Source organism: Triturus cristatus, chromosome 12, assembly GCF_964204655.1.
Source record: "Triturus cristatus chromosome 12, aTriCri1.1, whole genome shotgun sequence".
In the NCBI taxonomy this organism is placed as follows: domain Eukaryota; kingdom Metazoa; phylum Chordata; class Amphibia; order Caudata; family Salamandridae; genus Triturus; species Triturus cristatus.
In genome coordinates this window covers 310115174-310137552 of record NC_140595.1, presented here as the reverse complement: position 1 = coordinate 310137552, position 22379 = coordinate 310115174, and the positions used below count along the sequence as shown (strand labels likewise).

Genomic DNA, 22379 nt, shown 5'->3' with positions numbered 1-22379 from the left:
AGCAGAGTTCATTTAATCTGGCTATTAGGTCTTTCCTTCCAGCTGTCAAAATGAACTCTGCCACTTCGGCTAAAAAAATTAAAACCATGTATTATTTCAACTAGCGCCGGAGGAACTCTATCCAGAATTCTTTCTTGAAGCTCAAGCTATCAAGAACTTGCCAATTGCCAGGCATCTCCACGTTACATTAACCCATTTAACTAAAACGCAAAACTCGGGGCCACACCCCCTTAACCAAATCCTTCAAGAAAACCACAATTGTGTCTTAAATGACAGTGTTGCACAACTTTTTCTGCAAATGGGCATATTCCCAGATAGATCAGTTAACAAACATTGTAAACGAAATATACCCAAACTACGTCTCCAGGTTCTACCAACCTGGCACAATTGAGATGCCCTTTTGATAAGCTGGTCAAAGAAATTTGTATACACATTTCCAACGATACATCTGATTGCCAACATAATCATAAAACTGATGAGGCAAAGCTCAGGTGATTCTTATACGCACAGAAAGGCTGCATTGATAGCGCCATATCTTTTGGACTGTCAATACGAGAGTCTATTGCGCAGAATGGATCTTTTAAATTTTTGGGTTAGATCCAGCATCCCAACCTTCCATTGTTTTTTTTTTTTTTTTTTTTTTTTTAAACCGTTTATTGCAATCTCAAATATATACAAGTATGGGCCTACAACCTTCCGGCCGGCCGCTAGAGTGACAGGAGCATATGACATACATACAAAAAAAGGCTCTTGGCGTTGCAGATAGGTAAATCAGGAGGTATCAACGACGTGGGCCACATGACTCCGAGCCCGCAATACGGTTTCATTTTATAAGAACACAACAACACAAAAAAACCACACCCGCAAGGCAACCCGCAATCCGAAGTGACAGCACGTGCTCCTTAAGTGGGGGACCCCAACCATCCACAAGAATCTAAAGAGGGGAACGGGAAGAGAGCAGGGACTGGGGGACCCTGTGCCCGGGGCCGGGGGAGGGGGTCAACTAGGGGGACGGAGCTGGCGAGGCAGCCGGCAGCAGCGGTGGCTCACAAATACCCCCGCGGTAGGCGTTCCAGGGGCCCCAAACTTTCACCCACTCCCCAGGCTTACCTCTCGCCACGTACACCACCTTTTCTCGGAACATGCACCAATCCATGTGTTCTTTCCAGGCAGACACCGCCGGGGGCCTCTGGGATCCCCACAGCTGCGCGATGTCACGCTTGGCTATCATATATCCCAGAGTCACCCATCGTGTCTGCGGAACCGAGTAGTCAGTTGGTTCCCACACATTCAGCAAGCATCTCCTCGCTTCAGGCAACAGCGCGACACGCGTAACCACTCGTAGGACCTCATGCACACCACGCCAGAATCGCTCCACCTTCGGGCATTCCCACAGAATATGCAAAAAAGTTGCCAAAGCACCACACCCACGCTTACACAGCCCATCCTCGGCATAGCCCATACGCAGAAGCCTTGGCCCCGTCATGTAAACCCGGTGGAGGATCTTTAGCTGGACGAAGCGAAGGCGAGCCGGTATGGCCACCTCCTTCGGAGAGGCCACCGCGGAAATCCAGTCCTCGTCGTCCAACTCCAGCCCATCGGCAACCCAGGCCTCGCGGAGGCCAGTCAGCAAGCCCGAGCGATCATTAATCAGTTTTTTGTATATGAGGGAGATCGTGCTGTCCGGAACATGGCCATCCAGCACTCTATCCTCCAGGGGGGATGACTCCGGAATGGAGGCGACGTCTGGGAAGACGGAGCCCAGTGCGTGGCGGACCTGCAAGTACAGAAAGTATTCACTGCCCTGCAGCTGAAACTCCGTCTGCAGCATCTCGAATGTTTTAAATCCCCCCCTCGTCCAGAGGTCCCCCACTGTACTGATGCCGATCGTGTCCCACTTCTCGAAGCCCTTTGAGGTCCACAGGGAGCCCAACCTCTCAGACGCATATAGCGGTGACGCCCGGGTCAAACGGTCCTTCCACCCCATAGCTGCGTTAGCCGCGTGCCATACTCGCACCATGACACGCGTAGGTCCCGTCAGGCGGGGGTCGGGCGCGCCAGAGTAGAGCGCTCGATTGTAGTCGCCACCAGGCAGGAGCATCTTGTCCATTTCAAATGCCGGGTTTAAGGCGGGCCCGTAAAGGCCATGATTAATTGCAGCTAGCTGGGAGGCCCAGTAATACCGTTTAATATCCGGGAGGGCAACCCCCCCGTCGTACCACGGGAGCGTCAACTTCGCCAAGGCAATACGCGGCCTCCCGTCCCAGAACAAGCAACGCTGTAGACTCTCCACCTCACGGAAGTAGCGCGCCGGGACCAAGTCCATAGTGTTCTGGAGAGCGTACAGGAAGCGTGGCAACGACATCATCTTAAGCAATGCCGCCCGGCCGAGCGGCGAAAGCGGCAGGCGCCGCCAACGCGCGACGTCCTCCTTCAAGCGCTGGAGGGGGGGAAGCAAATTCCGCTCGTAGCGGGCCTCCGGGTCCAGAGTGATATAGATACCCAGGTACCGGAACCCCTGAGAGGCAATCTGGATCGGACAGTCCCGCGGGAGGACGGGGGCCTCCCCGGAAAGCACATACACACATGATTTAGCCCAGTTGATGACAAGGCCTGAGTTGCGGCCGAATGAGCGCAAAACATCAACCAGGACAATCAGTGATTTACGCGGGGAGGCGAGGTACAAAAGGATATCGTCAGCGTATAGGGACACGCGGTCCTCATACTCGGGGGTCCAACGGAGACCACGGATGGAAGGATGCCACCGCAGCCACTCCGCCAGGGGCTCCAAGGCCAGTGCAAACAGGAGAGGCGACAAGGGGCAACCCTGTCGCGTGCCTCGTCCCAGCGCGAATGGGGCCGAGACTCGTCCATTCACCACCACCTGCGCCAATGGGCCCGAATACAACAATTTGACCCAGCTGATGAATCCCGGTCCAAATCCAAATTTCGCCAGCATCGCCCAAATGTATGGCCACTCGAGTGTATCAAACGCCATGGTGGCGTCTAAGGACGCCAAGATGGCCGGCTCCCGCACAAACGGAACACGCGCGAGCACCCCGTGCAGGCGCCGCAGATTAAGGGCCGTGTTGCGATGGGGTATAAAGCCGGACTGGTCTTGGTGGACCAGATCGCCCACCACGCCGACCAGCCGGTTGGCGAGCACCTTGGCGAGGATTTTGGGCTCCGCATTCAAGAGCGAGATAGGCCTATAGGATGTGACCCGTTCTCGGGGTCTCCCCCTCCTTGTGGATCACTACGATTGTAGCCAGACGCTGGTCCGGCGGGAGGGAGCCCCGCGAGTGGGCCGCCAGGAACATCGCGCGAAGGTGGGGTGCCAGCACATCCGGTCGCAGCTTATACAGCTCGATAGGGATACCGTTTGGGCCCATGGCCTTGCCAGATGCGACCGAGCGTATGGCAAGGGCAATTTCATCCGAGGTGGGAGCAGCTTCCAACGACTCCCTGTCCTCCCCCGAAAGGGAGGGCAGCGCGATGTCCCGAAGCAGGGCATGGGAATCCTCCTCCGAGCAGGGAGAAACCGGGGAATACACCTCGCGGAAATAATCCGCGAAGCAAGAGACAATGTCTTCTGGCTCGGTGACACGTACACCATCCATTCTCTCGATCAGCGGGACCACACGATTCGCTCTCTCCTTTTTATCCAACCACGCAATCAATTTACCAGCCTTATCACCCACATCATACAGTCGCCCCCAACCTTCCATTGTTGATCTCAGCAGCCTGACACCTGCACTCTTGCAAAATGGACACCTAAATCTTCTGCAAGAATGTATAGGCATCCCTATGGAAGTTAATGTCCATCCATCCATGGGTCTTACACCCTTAAATTAACAGAAGAATATTGACATGACCAGATGCCAGGAAGAGGCAGTAAACCTTTTTTTTGCCAGTGAAGAGCTGGGGTATTCCTTGATAAAGTGCATCTTGCAGCCATTACTAAGCATACAAAAAGTTCATTACAAACCTCTTTTTTTGCAAATCCCCTTTGATAAAGACTTTCTAGAGAGAATTGAAAAAGTCTGAACCATTTGTATTGAATTAAATTGACCAATTCATAAAGCTACCTTGCAACATGCTTTCCTTGTATCTACCACTTCAGTCCACAGGGTTATGAACATTTAGGCACTTTGCTGTAACAAATCGTATATGGTATTCCACACAAAAAAGTTGTTGGAAGTATTTATCTGAGTGTCCTCTCAAATGTAGTCTCCAACCTTGTCAAACAGATAATTTCCCTACCTTTATCCAAAATCCTTCCTCTTAAGCAGAAAGAGCTTATGTTCTTCAGACTATAAAAGGGTTTTAAAGTTCTACCTAGATAAAAGTAAGGATATTGGTCAGTGTTATCTCCTTTTTTGTTAATTCTGGTCCATTTCTACAAGTTTGGCAACAGTCTATTTGTAGCTGGATAGTTTTATGTATTTGTTATGCTAACAAAACATATCTGGTGAGACCAGAGCCTATTCCACATGGGGGAAAGTCACTACTGCTGCCATTTATCCATTTCTGAAACATGTAAGGCAGCCAATTGGAGGTCTGTGCACAAGTTTACAAGACATTGTTTTGCATGGCAGGTGCCCAAGTGGGCCATGATTTCTTGCATAATTACAAAGAATGCCCTTAGTGGCTTTAACTACTACATCAATTATGCAAAATAAAGGTAATCTTGGGTAGTTTCCAGTCTTTAGGTGAGAGCAGCTCCTTTATAGGGAGCATACCTAGAACACCACCGAAACTCTAAATCTCCTTGCATGAAATGTCTTGTTTTCTAGCACAATTTTAAAGCTTGGAATAAACTCAGTGCCATCCAGGCCAAACTTTAAACAAAAAAATACAAAGCCTTTTGCTTTTTTTTAGCAAAGTCTTCTAGCATAGGATTATCCATGTTTAGCAAAAACCTTCGAAAGCCTTTTTCATCTTGAGGCACAATATTATTACTTTGGAGTGGTTAAATACTATTGAAGCAAACCTCAAATGAGTAAAAGCGCCTCCTGACATGCTATGCTTCTCTGTCAAGTGTGAGAAATGGCCATCTTTCTTGCATGATTTGCCCCCACTATTTGCTGAATTGCTGATGTACTTTGACTGTGTGCGCCCTGGGCTCCTGCCAATCCGGTGCCCAGGGCCTGTGTTCCATCCCTAAAACTGCATGAAGCCTAAACCCAATTGGCATCTCTGGCCACATGTCGGCCCCTGGTAAATGGTACCCTAGGTACCCAGGGCCCTGTGACCAGAAAATGCTCCTAAGGGCTGCAGCACTTATTGTGCCACCCTTGGGGGCCCTGTACCCTGACACACACACTACCTTTGCAGGCTGAGTGTCTTGGTGCAGAACAAAACAGAGTCGACAAGGCACACATCCCTGTGTGCCATGCCCACAAAACACACTGCCCTGGCATACCTCAGTCACCCCTCTAGCTGGGTGCCCTATGCCAGTGTTGTGGGTACAGGTGTATGAGCCCTGTACCCCTACAGTACCCAGGTCCATTCCTCGGCACTCTAAGTGCAGTGTTGCCATTAAGAGTATATGATGCTGGGAGGTCATCATCACAAGCTCCCCATCACCATGATGGCTGTACTGAAGACTGAGAAGTTTGATATCAAACTTCTCAGCACATTAAACCCACACTGATGCCAGTGTGGGATTTAATGTAGAATGCACAACAGAGGGCATCTTAGAGATGCCCCCTGAATCCAACCAACAACCAGCGTCCTGACTGAGAGTATGTCTAGGCTGCCACCCAGCAGACATGTTGCTGGACCCCTGGGTAGAGAGCCATCCGCTCTCGTGGGTCTGCAAAAATGCATGTCCTGGGCGAGGTGCTAGGTCTCCTCCCCCGGATGGGCAGGGGAAGCTTCAAAGGCATGCCGTCTTTGTGAGCTTCTCCAGGCCACTTGCTGTACTCAGCAACTGGCCCCTACCGGTTCTGACCCCCACTCTGGCAGGAAGATAGGCGGGAAAACCTAAGTGAGCAAAGGGGGAGTGCCAGCCTCTGCCAACCCCACCCCTCAGGTGGGAGAGGCGAGGTGAAGCACAACGCCGGCCTCTCGCCATCTTAAGGATGGGGAGCCCTACCCAATCAGGACTAGGCTCCTGCCCCCCTCCCACTGGAGAGTGGAAGGATAGGGGGTGTACCCACCCCAGGGAAGGGACCCATTGGTCCCTGACCTCTACCTACCTGTACCGCCCCTACACTTCGTTTTTAGGGGTACCCTGAACTTTCCTTCCTCCGATCCCGAATCCGAAACCAGAAAGAAGAACAAGAAGAAAGAAGACCTGCCTTGCAGCTGCTAACAAGAGGACAACACCAACTGACTTGGCCCCAGCCCTACAGACCTGTCGACCCTCGAACCTGCTCCTGCTAAAACCCGGCGTCTTCAGTGGTCAGCAACCTCAAAAACCCTGGAGGACCTGACTGCCTTGCTCATCTACAAAGACTGGAACTCCCACGAGCAGTGGTTCTGCTCAAAGCAAGTAACAAACCCCTGTTGCCAACCAGGAACCGTGACTCCTGCACACTCTGCACCCGCCAAACCTGGCCTGTGCTTGAGTGGACAAAGACCCCGAGGACGTCCCCCCGGTGACTGTGACCAAGAATCCAGCACCCAAGGGCCCACCTCGACGCTCCTGACAACGCCTGCAGCCTCAGAACCAGGGATCCCTCCAACTGCAACCAGCAGAGGGTACGATTTCCTGACGCGAAAAGACACCCCTGCACCCGGGGCCCTGCGACCCCCTGTGCCCAGCTCCTGGGTGCCTACCTAACCTACAGCTTCCCAACTTACCTCTCGAAGTGGTGGTCGCACCTGAAGAATCTTCGTCCCTGACCTTGCAGCCTTTGCTGGTCTTGTAGCTTCTCCATTGAAATCCATTGAGCGCCCAACGGCTCAAAAGCACTCTGCACTCAGCCCGAGTGCCCCTGGGAGTGCAACATCTATCCTAATCTACTTCCCCACTTGCCCCAAGTACGTGACCAGGAGCCCAGCTCCCACAGCCGCGTGGCCTGCCTGCTAGCAGCCACAAACCAAAGGCCCACTGCCCGCCATAGGCTACCATTGGGCCTAACTCACTCTGCACCCGGCTGCCCCTGTGCCGCTGAGGGTGTAACAACTGTACCTATCTGACCCTGGGAGACCCCGGAGTCTATGCCCAGAATCTTAACTCTGCCAGTCGAGTACTTACCTGAAAGCCGATAACTCACTTTTTCTCCATAGGGTAACATTGACTGGTTTCACTTGGAAATTCTTCTTAGTGTCGAGTTTCACTAAAAATCAGCCGAACGAAAAACGAAAATACTCACCTGTTATCAGGAGAAATCCCAGTGCTGGATCTTGGTGCCCAGCCCTGACCCTGAAAAGTAATTACAACCGTACTTACCGATAACTTGAATTTCCTTCATAGGATAACATTGCCTGGTTTTTGCCAGAAATTCTTCTAAGTGTCGATTTTTGAAACTTACAAATATTCCTTAAAAATCGCCTATGTAACAAAAACGATTTCTTTCAACTGTTTACAGGAAATGCACCAGGGTTGAATCTAGGATCCAACCCTGAGTAAGACATTCACACGCAAAGTAATTGAAATAGCATTTGCGTAAAAAGTCCCATCGAGCTCAATGTTATGATTGTGTGTGAATTGTGTTGCCTATTGCAACATCTGTAACTATTTCATTCAAGTCTATTGCCTATTGAAAGTATTTAACTAAAGCATCTCATTCTGAGAAAGTATATTTTGATACCTACTTGTGGTTCTAAAATAAAACAACTATATATTTTTATATACAAACCATTGGCCTAGAGTTCAGTTCTCGAGTGTGTGAGGCCATTTGCTGGACTGAGTGTGTACAACCAATGCTTTACACTGTCCTCTGATACTGCCTTACTGCTTGACCAAGCTACCACTTTGAAGAGTAAGGTTATATCTAACTTTAGCCTCTGCCAAACCTCTGGGGACTGTGGACTCTGTGCACACCGAACCTTACTTTGGTGCAGTATATACAGAGCCACTTTCTTACAACAAGCTATAAAATAAAGCAATTTCATTACCAAGGAAGCCACACTTTGATCTCTTTAGTTGTCAAGCTGATTTACCCTGCTTTCTTTTTTGTTCTGACACAGTTTTAGTAGAGATGCCCTTTTTAAAAATGTAAAGTAAATGAATGTCAATCAAATGTTAGTCTATATCAAATTTACTAGGACACTGAATTTTGGCGATTGGGCTACATTTGATTCATGATAATGTAATAACGATATACTTATTCTATTTTTACAGATCTGGATTTTTTGCTGCAGCTAGTTTCATGTCGTATCAGCAGTGTGAGTTTAATTTTGGAGCAAAACCCTTTAAGCATCCGCCTTCAATCAAATTCAGCACGTTCAACAGCCATGCCTTTCTTACACCTGAAGAAAAAATAATTTTACCACGGTAAGAATATGGTTTCTGTGAACTTGAAAGTGGCCATTCTGTGCAGCCCTTAAAAATATATCCATATGACTGTTTGCAGTATGAAGCACAGTGTTGAGGGACTAACTGTGTGTGGGATGTGCTTTGATGAAAGAGGGGTGGAGGAGGAGGAGAAGAATTTAGCAAGGTCCGTCCAACCCATGTTGATGTTTTCCAGTTTCAGGTGGCACTAACTGCAAACAAAGTTGGCAGGAGAAACCTGTGTAGTTTAGAATTAGCTGCATTCATTTCTGAATATGTACATTCTGCAAAATAAAACCCAAGACCTACCTGTACTGATATTTTTCTCAGAGTTTGAGGCAAGAGACAGAAATGGTGCTTCTCTGTAATCAGCTGTCAAAACAAGTGAGATAGTATTCTAAGATAGTAAGACCATAATTATTCTGCACTTTTGTAATGAACACATGCAAATCTTGGGAAAGTACAGGGCACGTTGAAGGTAGGAGAACATTGAAATCCTGCTTCCAAATTGAATCGCACTGTGGAGGGTTGAGCAGCGATCTCTTGTCTGGGACCTCAGGATGGAGTAGGGGGTCATTCTTCCTGCACCAAGAGCAAGAGTAAATGGAGTCTGCAACAGCTGCACTCACATATTGTAGGAAGCTGGCTTTTTATATGGTGTACCAAAAGGGAGGTACACTACGTAGAAAGTCCAGACAACCCTTCTTGGTTTACAGGGCTTAAATTATTAATCCCAAATGCTCTTTTGTGTTCATGTGGGTGAGCAGGTTAGGCTTAGCAGAGGAGAGTGTTAAGCATTTGTTTCACACAGTCAATAAGTGGCATACCCTCGAAGAAACTTGAGACCAATTTAGAAAAATAACAGGTATTTTTATATCATTTTTAACATCAAGAGCTTCGTAATTGGGTAAGTAGTTTTCGAGAGATTCATTTCTACAGGTAAGTAAAACTGTCACACAAATGCGTTTTTACGCAGTACTGCTTTTCTATGGAGAAAGAAACATATACTGTAAACAGGTACTTACAGTTGTATTTCGGGGGTCCCCTTTAGGACTTAAGGTGCTTGGGGGGCCAAGGTCCCAAGAGCCACCAGCAGTTCAGGTTTACCTGCCCTGGAGCGTCTGCGTGCAGAGGTGCTGGACTGGTTGGTTGCCTTGCACGCTACACCGTAGACAAAGAAGGGGGACCACCTAGAAACAAGCTGCAGAGGAGGACTTGGGGACAAGTTCTGGACCTCCCAATGGGCGAAGGAGGGGGGGGCTCAGTTTGAGAGTCTTGGGAGCGGGTTAGGGGGCAGTTGGTGATTGTGGACCCAGACTGGGAAGCTCGGATGCAGAGGGCTTTGGTCAGCTGTTCCCGCGCGTCGTAGGCACTCGCAGTTCTCAGTCAGATCTGCAGAAAGGGGGCAAAACAGAACAGCTGGGCCACTCTCGGTGTTGGCCTCTGTGATGCTGACGTTCCTTGTCGGCTGGTTTGTCTTTGCAGGGTTGGAGTCTAGATTGGGCTTCAAACAAGCTTTGGTTGCTACAGGGGTCCGGCACCCAGAGTATTGGTGCAGTGCAGCTCCTGGGGGTCCTGACGTCTTGACAGTTGGTGGGGAGAAGTATCTCACCTCCTAGAGCAGGGTGACCTCCTCCTGGGTGGCTGCTGCATCGGTGGACCTGCGTGAACCAGATGTTGCTGTTGATGCATGCATGTTGCAGGGAAGTGGCTCGTTAACTTCAAGGGAGATGCTTAAGCCTTGGTGAAGTGCTGAATGCCATCTGATGCTTTTGAAGGATGCACAGCTGCAGGACGTGTCGGGTTGTCGCGATTGTCGGAAAAGGAGCAGGCAGGCAGGGTTTGGCACCTAAGTCCACCGGTGGTCCACAGTTCTTGCTTCTTCAGCTCTTCTTTGTCTTTCTTCTTTTATCAGGTGAATCTGCATTCCTGGTGTCAGGGGGACACCTAAATACTGAATGTAGAGGCGCTAAGATGAGTGAAGCGTAGTAGCCAGTAATTTACTTACCCTTGGGGTCACTACGGCACTATATGAACACCTCATGTGGGGAGTGGCTATAACCCTGTCCAAGAGTTTCTAATTGCACCAAAATCAAGATGGTGGAATTCTTCTTTCATGGGACAAATCATGCAGCCCACCTTAGGGGTGTTACTGTCCTGGTAGTGCCCAATTCATTCCTTGCATAGCTTATTTCCTGTCTGTCCTGGTGCCAAGTGGGCTTCTGGGCAGGGGGTGGCATCTCCCAGGTCTGGAGAAAGCCAGGGTTGCATATCCAAGACGGTAGGGGCTTTGAAGCTCCTGGCCTTGCAATGGTAAATCACTACTATTGGGCTGCAGAAGGTGTGAAAACCTTCCTCCGGAGCAGGCATTGTTTCTAGCCTCATAGAGCGTGGACTCTTGCCTGCAGGGGTGCAGAAAACTGTGTGTTGTGGCAGGCTCGAAGGGACCTTCGCCAGCAAACTAACAGGCTTGTAGGTTTTATGGGGTCACCTCCAAGGTGCCCTCTGGGTGCATATCTTAATAAATCCACTACTGGTATCAGTATGGACTTATTAAAAGAAGGTGTTTGATACCAAACACCATAGTTTTCAGTGATGCCATCATGTACTCGGGGTACTCTTAATGACCAGTGCCCAATACATATATGTAAAATGGCTGCCCTGTTAACTTGTACTATCTAGTAATTGAACTAGACAGCACAGGGGCATATCTGCTCATGCCAATATGTCCTTGAATGTAATATAATGCAATGGCAGTCTGAATGCGTTTTGCGGTGGTTCTCTTAGAATGGTACCATTTCTCCACATAATAGAGTATAAAAAACCTTGATCTTCTTCGCTCCCTTTAACTAACTGGTCGATAATAGGAAATTCATCTGCCAATAAGATCCTTGGTCTTACAGCCTTCAGCCAACTAGTCAATCTAATCTACAATAACCAGTGTTTTAGGGAGATACCAACTCTGAGTTGTAGGGCCTCAAATCCCAAAATCTGACCTCCCCTCATTATATCGCCTAGTGTCTTAATTCCTAGCTCTTCCCATACCTGCAAATTCTTATCTGCTACCATCTTAGGAAATAGTCTAGAATTATATAAATGAAGATATCGATTTACCTTAGGGATTCCACAAAACTTTGAAATGGCCCTCCAGACCCCCCATACACCTTCCAATATCTTAAAACGAGCCTTCCTGTAATATCTTCGGTCAACTTCCCGCATTAAAAGACCAACTGCTTTTCTCTCGACTAGAAGCTTGTAGATTGAGGGAAGTGTCTGGCTACCATAAATTCCCTGGGTAGGTTGTGGCTCTGACCGAAAAAGGATGGACATATGTAACAGTAAACATGACCAATGATACAGCCTCAAATTCGGTAATCCCAAGCCGCCCCTATCCCTAGGCAGAGACATAAGATTGGTAGAGCGCCTTACTCTCCCATACTGCCATACAAATTTTATAAAAATGGATTCCAGATTTTTAATTATTTTTTCCTCTATTAAGAGAGGTATGGCTCTAAAAAGATAAAGAACCTTGGGAAACATTGTCATTTTTAACACATTGACCCTTCCTATCAATGAAAGGTGTAGAGCATCGATTCTTTTTAAATCTGTTTCTATAGATTTACTCAGTAGGCCAAAGTTCTCAACTATAATCTTGGCTGGTGAAGCATTAATTCTGACCCCTAAATAGATCGCCGATTCAACAAATCTTTCATCTGTTTTAATGATATTTTGGGTACATATTATTTGTGTTTTGGATTCATTTAATAAATAACCTGAACAATCACCAAAGTCCTTCGCCATTTGTACCAACTCAGGAAATGCCTGGTGCGGATCAGTCGTGATCACAGCCAGATCATCCGCATATGCCAAAATCTTAGTTTCATGCCCCTCGCATATCACAGAACTAATTCTTGGACAGCCTAAAATATTTCGAATAAACGGGTCAATATATAGAGCAAAGAGAATTGGGGAGCAGGGACATCCTTGACGCGTACCGCGATTTATTGTTATAATATCAGAGATCTGACCCATAACCCCAACTCGAGCAACTGGATTATCATACATTGCGGTGAGTGCTCTTATAAATTTCTCTCCGAATCCTCTTCCTACTAAAATCCCCCAAAGAAAATTCCAGACCACTCGATCGAAGGCCTTCTCTGCGTCGAGCAGGATCATGGCCATCTCGTCTCCCACAGTGGACTGGGCATCAAACAGTGTTATTGCCCTCCTAATATGGTCCGTGGTGCCACGTCCTGGTACAAACCCATGTTGCCACGGGGAGACCAGGCAGCCAATGACCCTGCCCAGCCTTTTAGCCAAAATTTTTGAATAGAGTTTAGTGTCCACATTAATCAATGATATAGGGCGATAAGAACCCGGTTTCTCCCTAGGTTTGCCCTTCTTGTGAAAGACCACTATATTTGTTTCCCTCCATGAATCTGGGACCACCCCTGTACTCACTATACCATTAAATAAATCAATCAAGAGCGGAATAATCTCAGACGCGATAGATTTATATACCTCCAGCGGGATCCTGTCAGGCCCCGAAGCCTTGCCCATGGGTAGTTCCTGCAAAGCTGTTACAATCTCAGTCTCGCTAATATCCCATTCTAACTCTTCCCTGGCTGTATCAGCAAGCCGAGGACCATTACCAACATAATCTTGCGCTCGATAACCTCCTATATTTTCTTCAGTATAGAGGCCTTGATAGAAATTCTTAAACACCTGGAGAATATCTTTAGCTTCTGTATACTCTATCCCATTATCTTCTATCTTAGTGATGTTATTTTGAACTCTTTCCTGCTTAATTTGTAGTGCCAAAATTCTACCAGCTTGTTCGCCGGTTTCATAGCGTTGAAGCCTTGAGGTTTGATATTCGCTTACTGCCCTAAACGTAACTAGCTTCTGTAAATCAGCTTTAACTACTAACAATTTCCTTTGGCTCTCCATACTCTCTCTGCCTTGTACTATATCAGAGGTATGTTGTTCCTCCGCCTCTGATAATTCCCTCATTAATCTTTCCACCTCACTCCTGTCTTCTCTTCTCAATCTTGCGGCACAACTTATTAATTCACCTCTTAGGGCTGCCTTAAATGTCTCCCAAACAGTATTTCGTGAGGCGCTGTATCTGTTAGCAGAAAAGAACTCCCCGACCCATTTCTTAATATGATCTACAAATCTTTTATCTAGCAATAACCTCCTTTCAAACGTCCACCTAGTGCATGCCCTTTCTGATCTCTCCAATTTATATATTAAGACCAAAGGATTGTGATCCGATAATAGCTTTGGAAATTTAGATATTGCTACTCTACTTCTTTCTGAATCTGATACAAAAAAGTAATCCAACTTAGTATATCTCTGATGTGGATTTGAAAAATATGTATATCCTGGATCTTTAGGATCCTTCATCCGCCATACATCTAATAGCCCATGCGACCTTATAAGAGATGAGACTGCCCTATAAACTCTGGGCTTTCGTCCAGAATAAACTGCATTCGGATCCCAATCTGCTGAGATATTTAGGTCACCACAAAAAATTATAGGAGTTAACCAAGTGGCTAACTCTATTTCTATTTTATACTCTATTATGTGGAGAAATACAAGATGATATGGAAAAAACAGAATCTGCTCTGGCTATAAAACTGGGAAATCCGGATATAGATTTAGATCTTGTCCTTCTTTTAAATAAGAAAATATTTCGCTCCACTAATTTGAGGGCACAGCATTACAAAACGTTGTTTAATTTAGATCATACGCCCGCAAAGTTATATGCCTGGGGCATAAGGGAAGACGATATACGTCCTAGATGTAAGGTAGGCCAGGCAGATCTGTTTCATATGTTTTTTGAGTGTGGGTCCTTGGTTGGAATTCAGAGGGAGATAGAAAAATTCTGGGAGGGGCTGTTAGGGAAAAAAATCCTTTTGTCATCTACTCTAATGATTTTGGGTATCGACAATAGATTAAAATTAGGAAAAACGGAGGAGGCCTTCGTGTTTATGTCTGTTGCTGTACTTCGGATATTAATTTCCGCAGGCTGGAAAGATACCGGAGCCCCCTCATTTCAAATGTGGCTTTCTAGATTATTAGGTATGCATAATATAGAGATCGCTTTGTACGCACAGAAAGGGAAGAAAGTAGGGAACTTTGGGGAAAGTATTTGGGCTCCCATCACAAAGTGGAGGGAGGACAGAAATTCATAGGAGGAGGGAAGGTAGAGGTTCTTTTTTTTTTGTTATTGTGTTAATGGGACCTCTGCTCCTTCTCTCGATATAGTGTTCCTGAATAGATAAAGTACTTGTGTTATTTATGCATGTTTTAAATTGGAAGTTCGAATCTTTACGCTGACATTTTGATTCAATGTGATATTATTATGTACATACTGCAAATAAAAATAAAAAAAAATAAAAAGAATGGTACCATACATGCTACAGCCCTTAGTGACCCATGCCCTAGGTACTGGGACTACCATTTTACTAGGGACTTTCAAAGGTGCTAAAGGTCTTGCTAATTGGGGAACAATTGCACAGTTAACTTGTTTTAGGGAAAGAACACTGGCACTGGGTGAATCTGGTTAGCAGCAACCCAGTGCATGTCAGTAAACATTGCATCAAATACCAGGCAAACAGTGTGTGTTGGGGGTGACCATGTCAAAAAGGGGAATTTTCCTATACATATGCTGTCCAGCTTCAGAAAATCAATTCCCCTCCTTGTGCCACTAAGTTTAAGAAAAACTGGTGTGCCACTACTCCATAAAGACCCAATTTAGCTAATTGATATGCTCCCCAAGTATGTATGTACTTGAGCTTGGTAGAAATAGGCAGTTCCTTGATTTGCAGACTTGCTGCTTTCCTAAGGCAATGTGACCTTGATGATGAAACAGAACTTGTTTCTGGGTAAGACTGTTGCTAAAGTACCTAGTTAATGGTTTGTGCCTTGCATGTCTAAAGTGTTTAGAAGTTAGCTTGTTTGATGTGGCGCCTGTCTACATGTTGAAATAAACTTGATTAAGTATGTCGCTGGCTATATTTTGATGGTGGCCTGAGCGTTTGAACATGGCTGAGGACGTATGATGACTTTCCAAGCCCCAGATAAAGGGATAGTATTATGATGGACTCAATGATTTTAACAAAGTTTTGCTACTGTAATTTATTTTCTATGGCATCCACCTGGAGTATTTGTCCTCTAAAGTAACCCAATAAGATTCAAAGCGACAAGTGTTTTTTGTCGTGAGGGCAATATGACTGTGCGAGTTAAGCTCTTGCTGCCGACCTGTGCATGTGATCCGCGGATCATCAATAATTTCAATGCCTGATATGTACCAATCTTATCATTGGTAAAACAATTCTATTAAACACCACACAAAACACATTGGTATTGTTTTTAGTAGGTTTGACAGCTCCCTTTTAAGATTATCACCGGGTTCATAGAGCATTACGGCAACTTAACAAAATTAAACCTGAGGAGGGGGGCCTAGAGTGTCCAGCGGGTCCTTAATTGTTGCCAAATTCTGCCTGGAGCAAGCAGGGCACTAGAAAGTGTGACAAAGTGCAGGATTGTTAAAACCACTGTAGTCAGGGCATACATAGCAGTTCATGAAATTTATTTATTTCACGCACTGGTAAATTGTCAACTCGAAGACAAGTTTCAGGTACAGTGTGTTCAAGATAAGATTCAGCATTGTACTTTGAATGTTCCAGTGCATTTCGTAAACACTTGTCAATAGTTTCACATTTAAATTCACCCAGTAGTAGGTTGGATACTACTTGCTGTTGTAGTGTTCTTTGTTTTGAAAATGGAACACATTTCTGTCGTGTATCAATTCCAGTTCGATGTAGCACGCAGTATCATGGCTGAAGGGGGTCATTGTGTTGTGTATTTCTTTTTTTCAGGCATCGACGGCTAGCTCTTTTGAAACAAGTTAGCATCAGAGAGAACTGCTGCACACTTTGCTGCGACGAGATGGCAGACACTGAGCTCCGGCCATGTGGGCATAGGTAATGTTGAACATTTCTCATTAAACAAACCTTCAGTTTTGCTTCTTTCTACTATTTACAAACAATGACCTACCTGACTTCGAGCCGGATTATTGCATTTTCGGTTATGAGTCCCAGGGAGTGGCATGGCAGTGTTTATTCTGCTTACTTTGCATGTGCATTTTGTGTTCCTCTGGGCTGTGTCGTATACCAGCTTCTTTTTAAATATGTGTCACCAAAGCTTTAGTTTCACGTCTACTGGCTCATATCAGTTTCAAGAGAGCACTTGACAAAGTTATTAGTGCTCAAGAGGCTGCCCGTCTTGCAGGTACAGCTTTTGCTCAGTACAGGATTGAAGTTAGTTACTGATTTGTCAGCTCTTTGAAAAATATAATCAAGCCAAAGTGAAGATAATCCTCTTTTTTTTAGATAGTCCTTCCTTAACATTTTGCGGCTGTCAACACTGAAGAAACTCCTCCAATTCCATTTTAATGTATTGTAAATCATGGGGTGCTACTTTATTCCAGTGTCTTTGAATGCACTAATAAGCTTAGTTGTCCAGTCTGATATCTGAACAAAAACTCTTTAGACTCCAACTGCTTACTGCTGTAGAATTGTGTCATTGTATCTAAGCTGAATTACTGCAATATTCTTTCTTACTCCCATTGTGCATCCAACATACCTAATTATTAGTGGGGTTTGTCTTTCCATTTCCCAGGTACCGGAACCCTCACACAGTTAGAAAGTTGTTTTTTTCTCGAAGGTTCTAGAATAAAAAGAAGTCTAATGAACTGGAGTTGTAAAGAGGACTTCACAGTGGTTATCTAGAACATATGCAGTAAAAATGTTAACTATTAGGCCGAGGAATCATATAACTATTTTCTGAGTCATTGGTGGAGCTTGTGGATTTTCAATCTATTGTTAATTTCTTTGGGCAAAATCTTAAACCGAGCTGGGATGATCAACAGAAACTGGACACTCTTTTTCCAACATGATGCTGGGAACTTTGATGTTAGTCTTTTGGAACATCCAATAGAATTAAGTGAAGAACCTGCTGAGCAATCAAACTTGCAGAGCAGCTGTGCCAGACAGTCTGCTTGTTTTCAGAGGTCTCATAGCTGCCAGATTTGCTTCTTAAATCTTGTTCTGCGTTTTAGTAAGATACCTCTACTACAGTGTCAGTCTTAGAAATTTATTTTTAATATACCTAGCCTTGAACCTTCCTGGGTATTCGAATGAGAAGGTTTGCAAAAGTTACGGTGGTATAGTTTTGATCTTAACATTTTAGTGTCTTCTATAATCTAAGGGCACACTTTCTCTTTTTTTCTCTCCTTTTTTTATTAATCTCTCTTAATCTAGTTTATGTCCGAATTACATTTGATTTCAACTAGGGCCAAGCAAATCATGCTAGATGAGGCCATCATCAAGCAATTCAGCACAGATCAAATCATCTGGCTGTGTTTTCCAGTCCTAGGATGATGGAGATCTGTTCTTCAGCCCCTGGCAAATAGCTGATAAAGTAGCAGGAAGGTATAATTCCTGGCATACTTCTCTTTGGTTGACTGTTGTGCTTGCATACTGAAGCCAACATGTGAAAGCATCTCATTCTCAGCCTCTTTGTTGACATCATTACATGCTTGCATTCCTATTTAACATCAATTATGCCACAGAAGTGGTCAGTGTCCTTTTTTTAGGTCTCGCCTAGATAGCGCGCATGCGTTGCTCTAGAAGATGACCTTTAGAAATTGGTCAGCTCTTTTCAAGCACTTGTGCTTGTGCTGGCATCCACCTTGCGGGAGCGAGCAGCGGCGCGCGCGGCCACGCTAATTGAAAACAGATGGCCCGCGCGCAGCTGCTCGCTCCTGCAAAGGGGATGCCAGCACAAGCACGAGTGCTTGAAAAGAGCTGTTTGCATTTGCCTGTTTCTGGACATCCTGTAGACATGTTTAGAATTTCAGCGTTTACTAGGTTTTTAATCACATACGCTTCTTCGTAAAGCAGAATAGTTTGTATAAAGCAAACGGTGCTCTTACCATTGGCGCTAGACCTAAGTGAATCCAGTTCCTCATTTTGGATCGCACAGTGCGTGTATTTCCTAGTAGTAGCCTGTAGAACCATGATTTCTGTATCACGAGCTGAGGAAGAAAGGCTCCACTCGTAATCTTCTTAACGTGGAATTTGCGCAAACAACGCAGTGAGGTTGCGACACCTATGACTTCATCCAGCAAGTGCTTAAGGCTATGGAGTACACTCCAGATAAAAAGGAATTTGTATGCAGTTGTTTCAGTCGTCATAATTGTGCGGTTGTACAAGAGTATGGCCTCACAAGAGCCCCTCCTGCATTCTAGCCTTCACATTAGGATCGTCGGCATCCCGTTTACTACCAAGATGAACTTTTATTACCTTTCAACCGGATGACGAGTTTAGTAAGCTGAACATTCTTTATTTAACATTCCAGGCTGCTGCATGATAACAAACAGTGATTTATAACTCTATCGCACCGGCAGTGCAAGCTTTAACGCTTGCACATGGCAATGCCGTAACAGAGTTGTGGATAGAATGTTTAACATAGCGCCAAAGGATGGCTCAGTGAGCTAGACATCTCCTGCGGAATGACGTGGCTATCTGCAGGTCACAACCCCATTGAGGCCATCTCAGCCGTCCCTCCTTATTTTGATTGGTAAAGTGAGGACCATATATTGAGTTATAGAATCATCTGTTATTTACAGTGCTTAGAATCAGCAGAAGAGGGGTAGGAAGTGCTTTAGGTACGGCAGATGTGAGGGGTGTGTGATTTATTTAAAAAATAAGTTATTATTGCGAGTGTAAAGTACATTACATCCTCACAGTAAATTGTAAAATAAATGACACGTCTTACCCATGGCATCCGATGTAAATTAGTAATGTCAGCACCCCCTAGAAGTGACTGCATCTTTCTTTTCACCTGAACCAACAGAATTTATGTAAGCCCTTTTATAACGTGTTGACATGCCACCGTGATAAATATCGATCAGGTGTTCCGTTTGTTAAAGAAATCAATGTCCGTAACCATAAATGGCCACGATATCAATTATACATACATGGAAAAAGAAAAACAAACAAACTTTGCATGTGCAAAACATTTACTGCGTCAAAAAAGTCACTGGTGAACATCTGATCACATAGTGGAAGAATAAAAAGACAATGCAGCGTGCATTTTACAAGGCTGCAATGGGACTGTTATTGTTTGTCATTGCACTGATTTTACACACTTGATAAGTTAGTGAAAAACGTTTGAGACAGAGTTTTTTTGTGTAGTTGATCACATCCACTAACGCTGAGCCCGTGTATGGTGCACTTGTGCTTGCGGTCGCCATGCAATCAATACCTCCGCATTTGAACCTTGCTTCTATAATCCATCCCAAATCAACGAGTGATGCTACTCTTCTCTTCTGATTAACAACACTCGCAGCTTTAAGCAGATGACAAAAGAAGCGTTGAAAGCAAGCCCTGAGCAGAGAGCTGGGGTCGTTGCAGATAACTTTAAAAGCCACAGTTTACCTTGAATGTTCCTATGTAGCGGCCAATCCCAGTGTGCACCTCGGGTCGCACAAAACACACAGCACAAGCAGCCCAATGACACCCAATCACGCACTAGCACTGCTATATCGCACACAGCCGTTTGTGTATGTAAACACACACAAGCATGCACACATAACACACAGCCACTGGTACTCCCTCAAATGTAATAACACACATTTGAACACAGACACACATGACACATCTGCAACCTCAAACATACGGCTAAAAACATTAACATTGGCAACTCCAAAAGCTTGAAGCTCAGGTGTTGCCGAGACCTATTGGATTTGCTGATGCTTATTCTCTCACCTTTTGGTCTCCCCAAACTCATCCCTCTCACTGTTCCACCTTTTTCACCCACCTCTGTCTCTCAGACCTGCCGCTCCAATAAATGTTTCCTGAGGCAAGCACTTATTCCTGAATCAGACTGCATGACCCAGTGTGTAGTAATTGTATAGCTCCTCAATCCCTGGCAGCGCAGCACCCAGGATAATGTGCCGCATGACTAAACACTTAAAAGGTCGCAAGGGTGAGACCTATTGGCTATGCCAATGCTTGTTTTGTTGTCTCACTGAACACAGAACTTATTTACCTACCTACCTCCAGCCTCTCTCCCCACTCTCCAATGCTGGCTGTTGTCTAAGAGGTTGAAGTGGTAGCGCACCCAAAGAATTTGCTCATAACTTGATCTAATGTGTTTTTACAAGGGTGACTGCACTCTGTAGTTTATAATTAGGTTTAATATTAACTGTGGGTTTTCATTTGTCAGTAAAGGGTTGATTCCAATCTCACTTACATCTGTACAATGTTGCATTCGGCACACCGAAAAAAGAGGTTTAAAAAAAAAGTCTTTAATTGCTGTAAATAAAGAAATAAGTATGTTAGCTTAACAAAGTTCATTGAGGAAAAAAGAAAAGTTAATAAAGGATGATAAAGGTAACCATGGATGCTGCTCAGAATAGCAAAAAAGTGATATAATTAGAAAAATCAATTATTCATGTAACCATATATAAGAAGCCCATACAACAAACACTAATGGAACATAACGTATGGAAATAGACCAAACAAAGAAGTTAGTTAAAAAGAGCAAATTACTATCTAAGCAATAGGTTCCTGCTCCAATGAAGTAGAATAGTTACATAGGTGAGAGGTCCTATTCTTGTGACTATACAAGAGATATAGTCAATGTTTCAGTCTCTTACAGCCATAAGCGTGTGAGACCATCCTCTGGGCAAAAGGGCATTCTCATGAAGTAAATATCCAATAAAAGACAAATGGGGACATTAGTAGAAAGTTACAACCGGTCTAACAAAGCCACTAGAATATTGGAACAGGTTGGGCACTGTGCCCGAAGTTTAGCCAAAATAAATTGAAGTGCATGAATTACGTTGTCCAACATAAAAACTGTCTTCAGGTATGCAATGAATCCCACACATCCATTAGGAGTATGGTTAATAACTAATGACACATCCATGTTAATGTACAGTAGACCATCTGCACACTAATATTTCAAGCCATTTTCGAGGGGATGCCAAAGTTCCAAATGCCACCGGTTGTAACAAGAGGCCGATCACTGTAGCATTATGCCCTTCGGTAACTACTTTTTCCCTTAAAGCATGGTGTTGCCTTAATATTCGTGGAAGAAACGTTCTGTGGAAAGCACCCTTATTTGTTCTATTGGCAATATGTCCCAGCTTCCCTGGGGCTATTGGGTTGCCGTATTGTTTGATTATCAGTAAATAAAGAAATGGCAAACCCAGACATCAGTCTTAAAAGTAATTGGGTTCTCTTCTCGGCCTCGCCAGTAAGATTGACTTCAAAATGCTAGAACCTTCTTGGAAAATAATTTCAGCCTTGCATATTGGAATGTTCCCCTCTGTTTTGTTCGATACTGCTAAACTCTTAGAAAGGAATGACCTTGCTAGTCTTTTCACATTCAGTATTCATGAATATTAATGAAGATCACATGATAGAGAAGGACATTTTTCCTTAGTGTAGCATCAGTTTGCGACCATGGGAATTTTCCTTTAAGTCCATAACCAACCCTCCCTCCTTCACAATGGAGCCACAGGAATGGAAATCCTATTGTGTGATCCCATTTTCATCAGTAGACCGTAAAAATGAACAGAAGGGCTAACTATCAATGTTCTACGTTCTTGGGATTTGTAGGTCTTTGGCTGCTTTAAGGTATAATACACGTTTCCTGCATTGCGAGGGTTGCATTTCTTTTAAATGTATGAATTTATTGAAGATACCCACTATACAGAGCTGATGTTACAGGTAAGCTAGCTTTTCTTTTACTTGGCCCAAGCAGCGCAGTAGCTTATTTGGGGATTGTATCTGAGAGTTTCCGGCTTCGGTCTTCTATGGCCTGGGTCTACCTGCTTGATGTCCAG

General features: G+C 45.0%; 1 protein-coding gene across 2 annotated transcripts in view; it reads left to right on the top strand.

Moving 5' to 3' along the window:
- Positions 1-22379, top strand: part of RSPRY1 (ring finger and SPRY domain containing 1) — a 171679-nt gene that overhangs the window by 127479 nt on the left and 21821 nt on the right. For both annotated transcript variants that reach the window (XM_085637997.1, XM_085637998.1), the window contains exons 13-14: positions 8297-8449; positions 16339-16443. In XM_085637997.1, coding sequence (XP_085494123.1) covers positions 8297-8449; positions 16339-16443 — 258 coding nt within the window. The remainder of the gene's footprint in view (positions 1-8296; positions 8450-16338; positions 16444-22379) is intronic.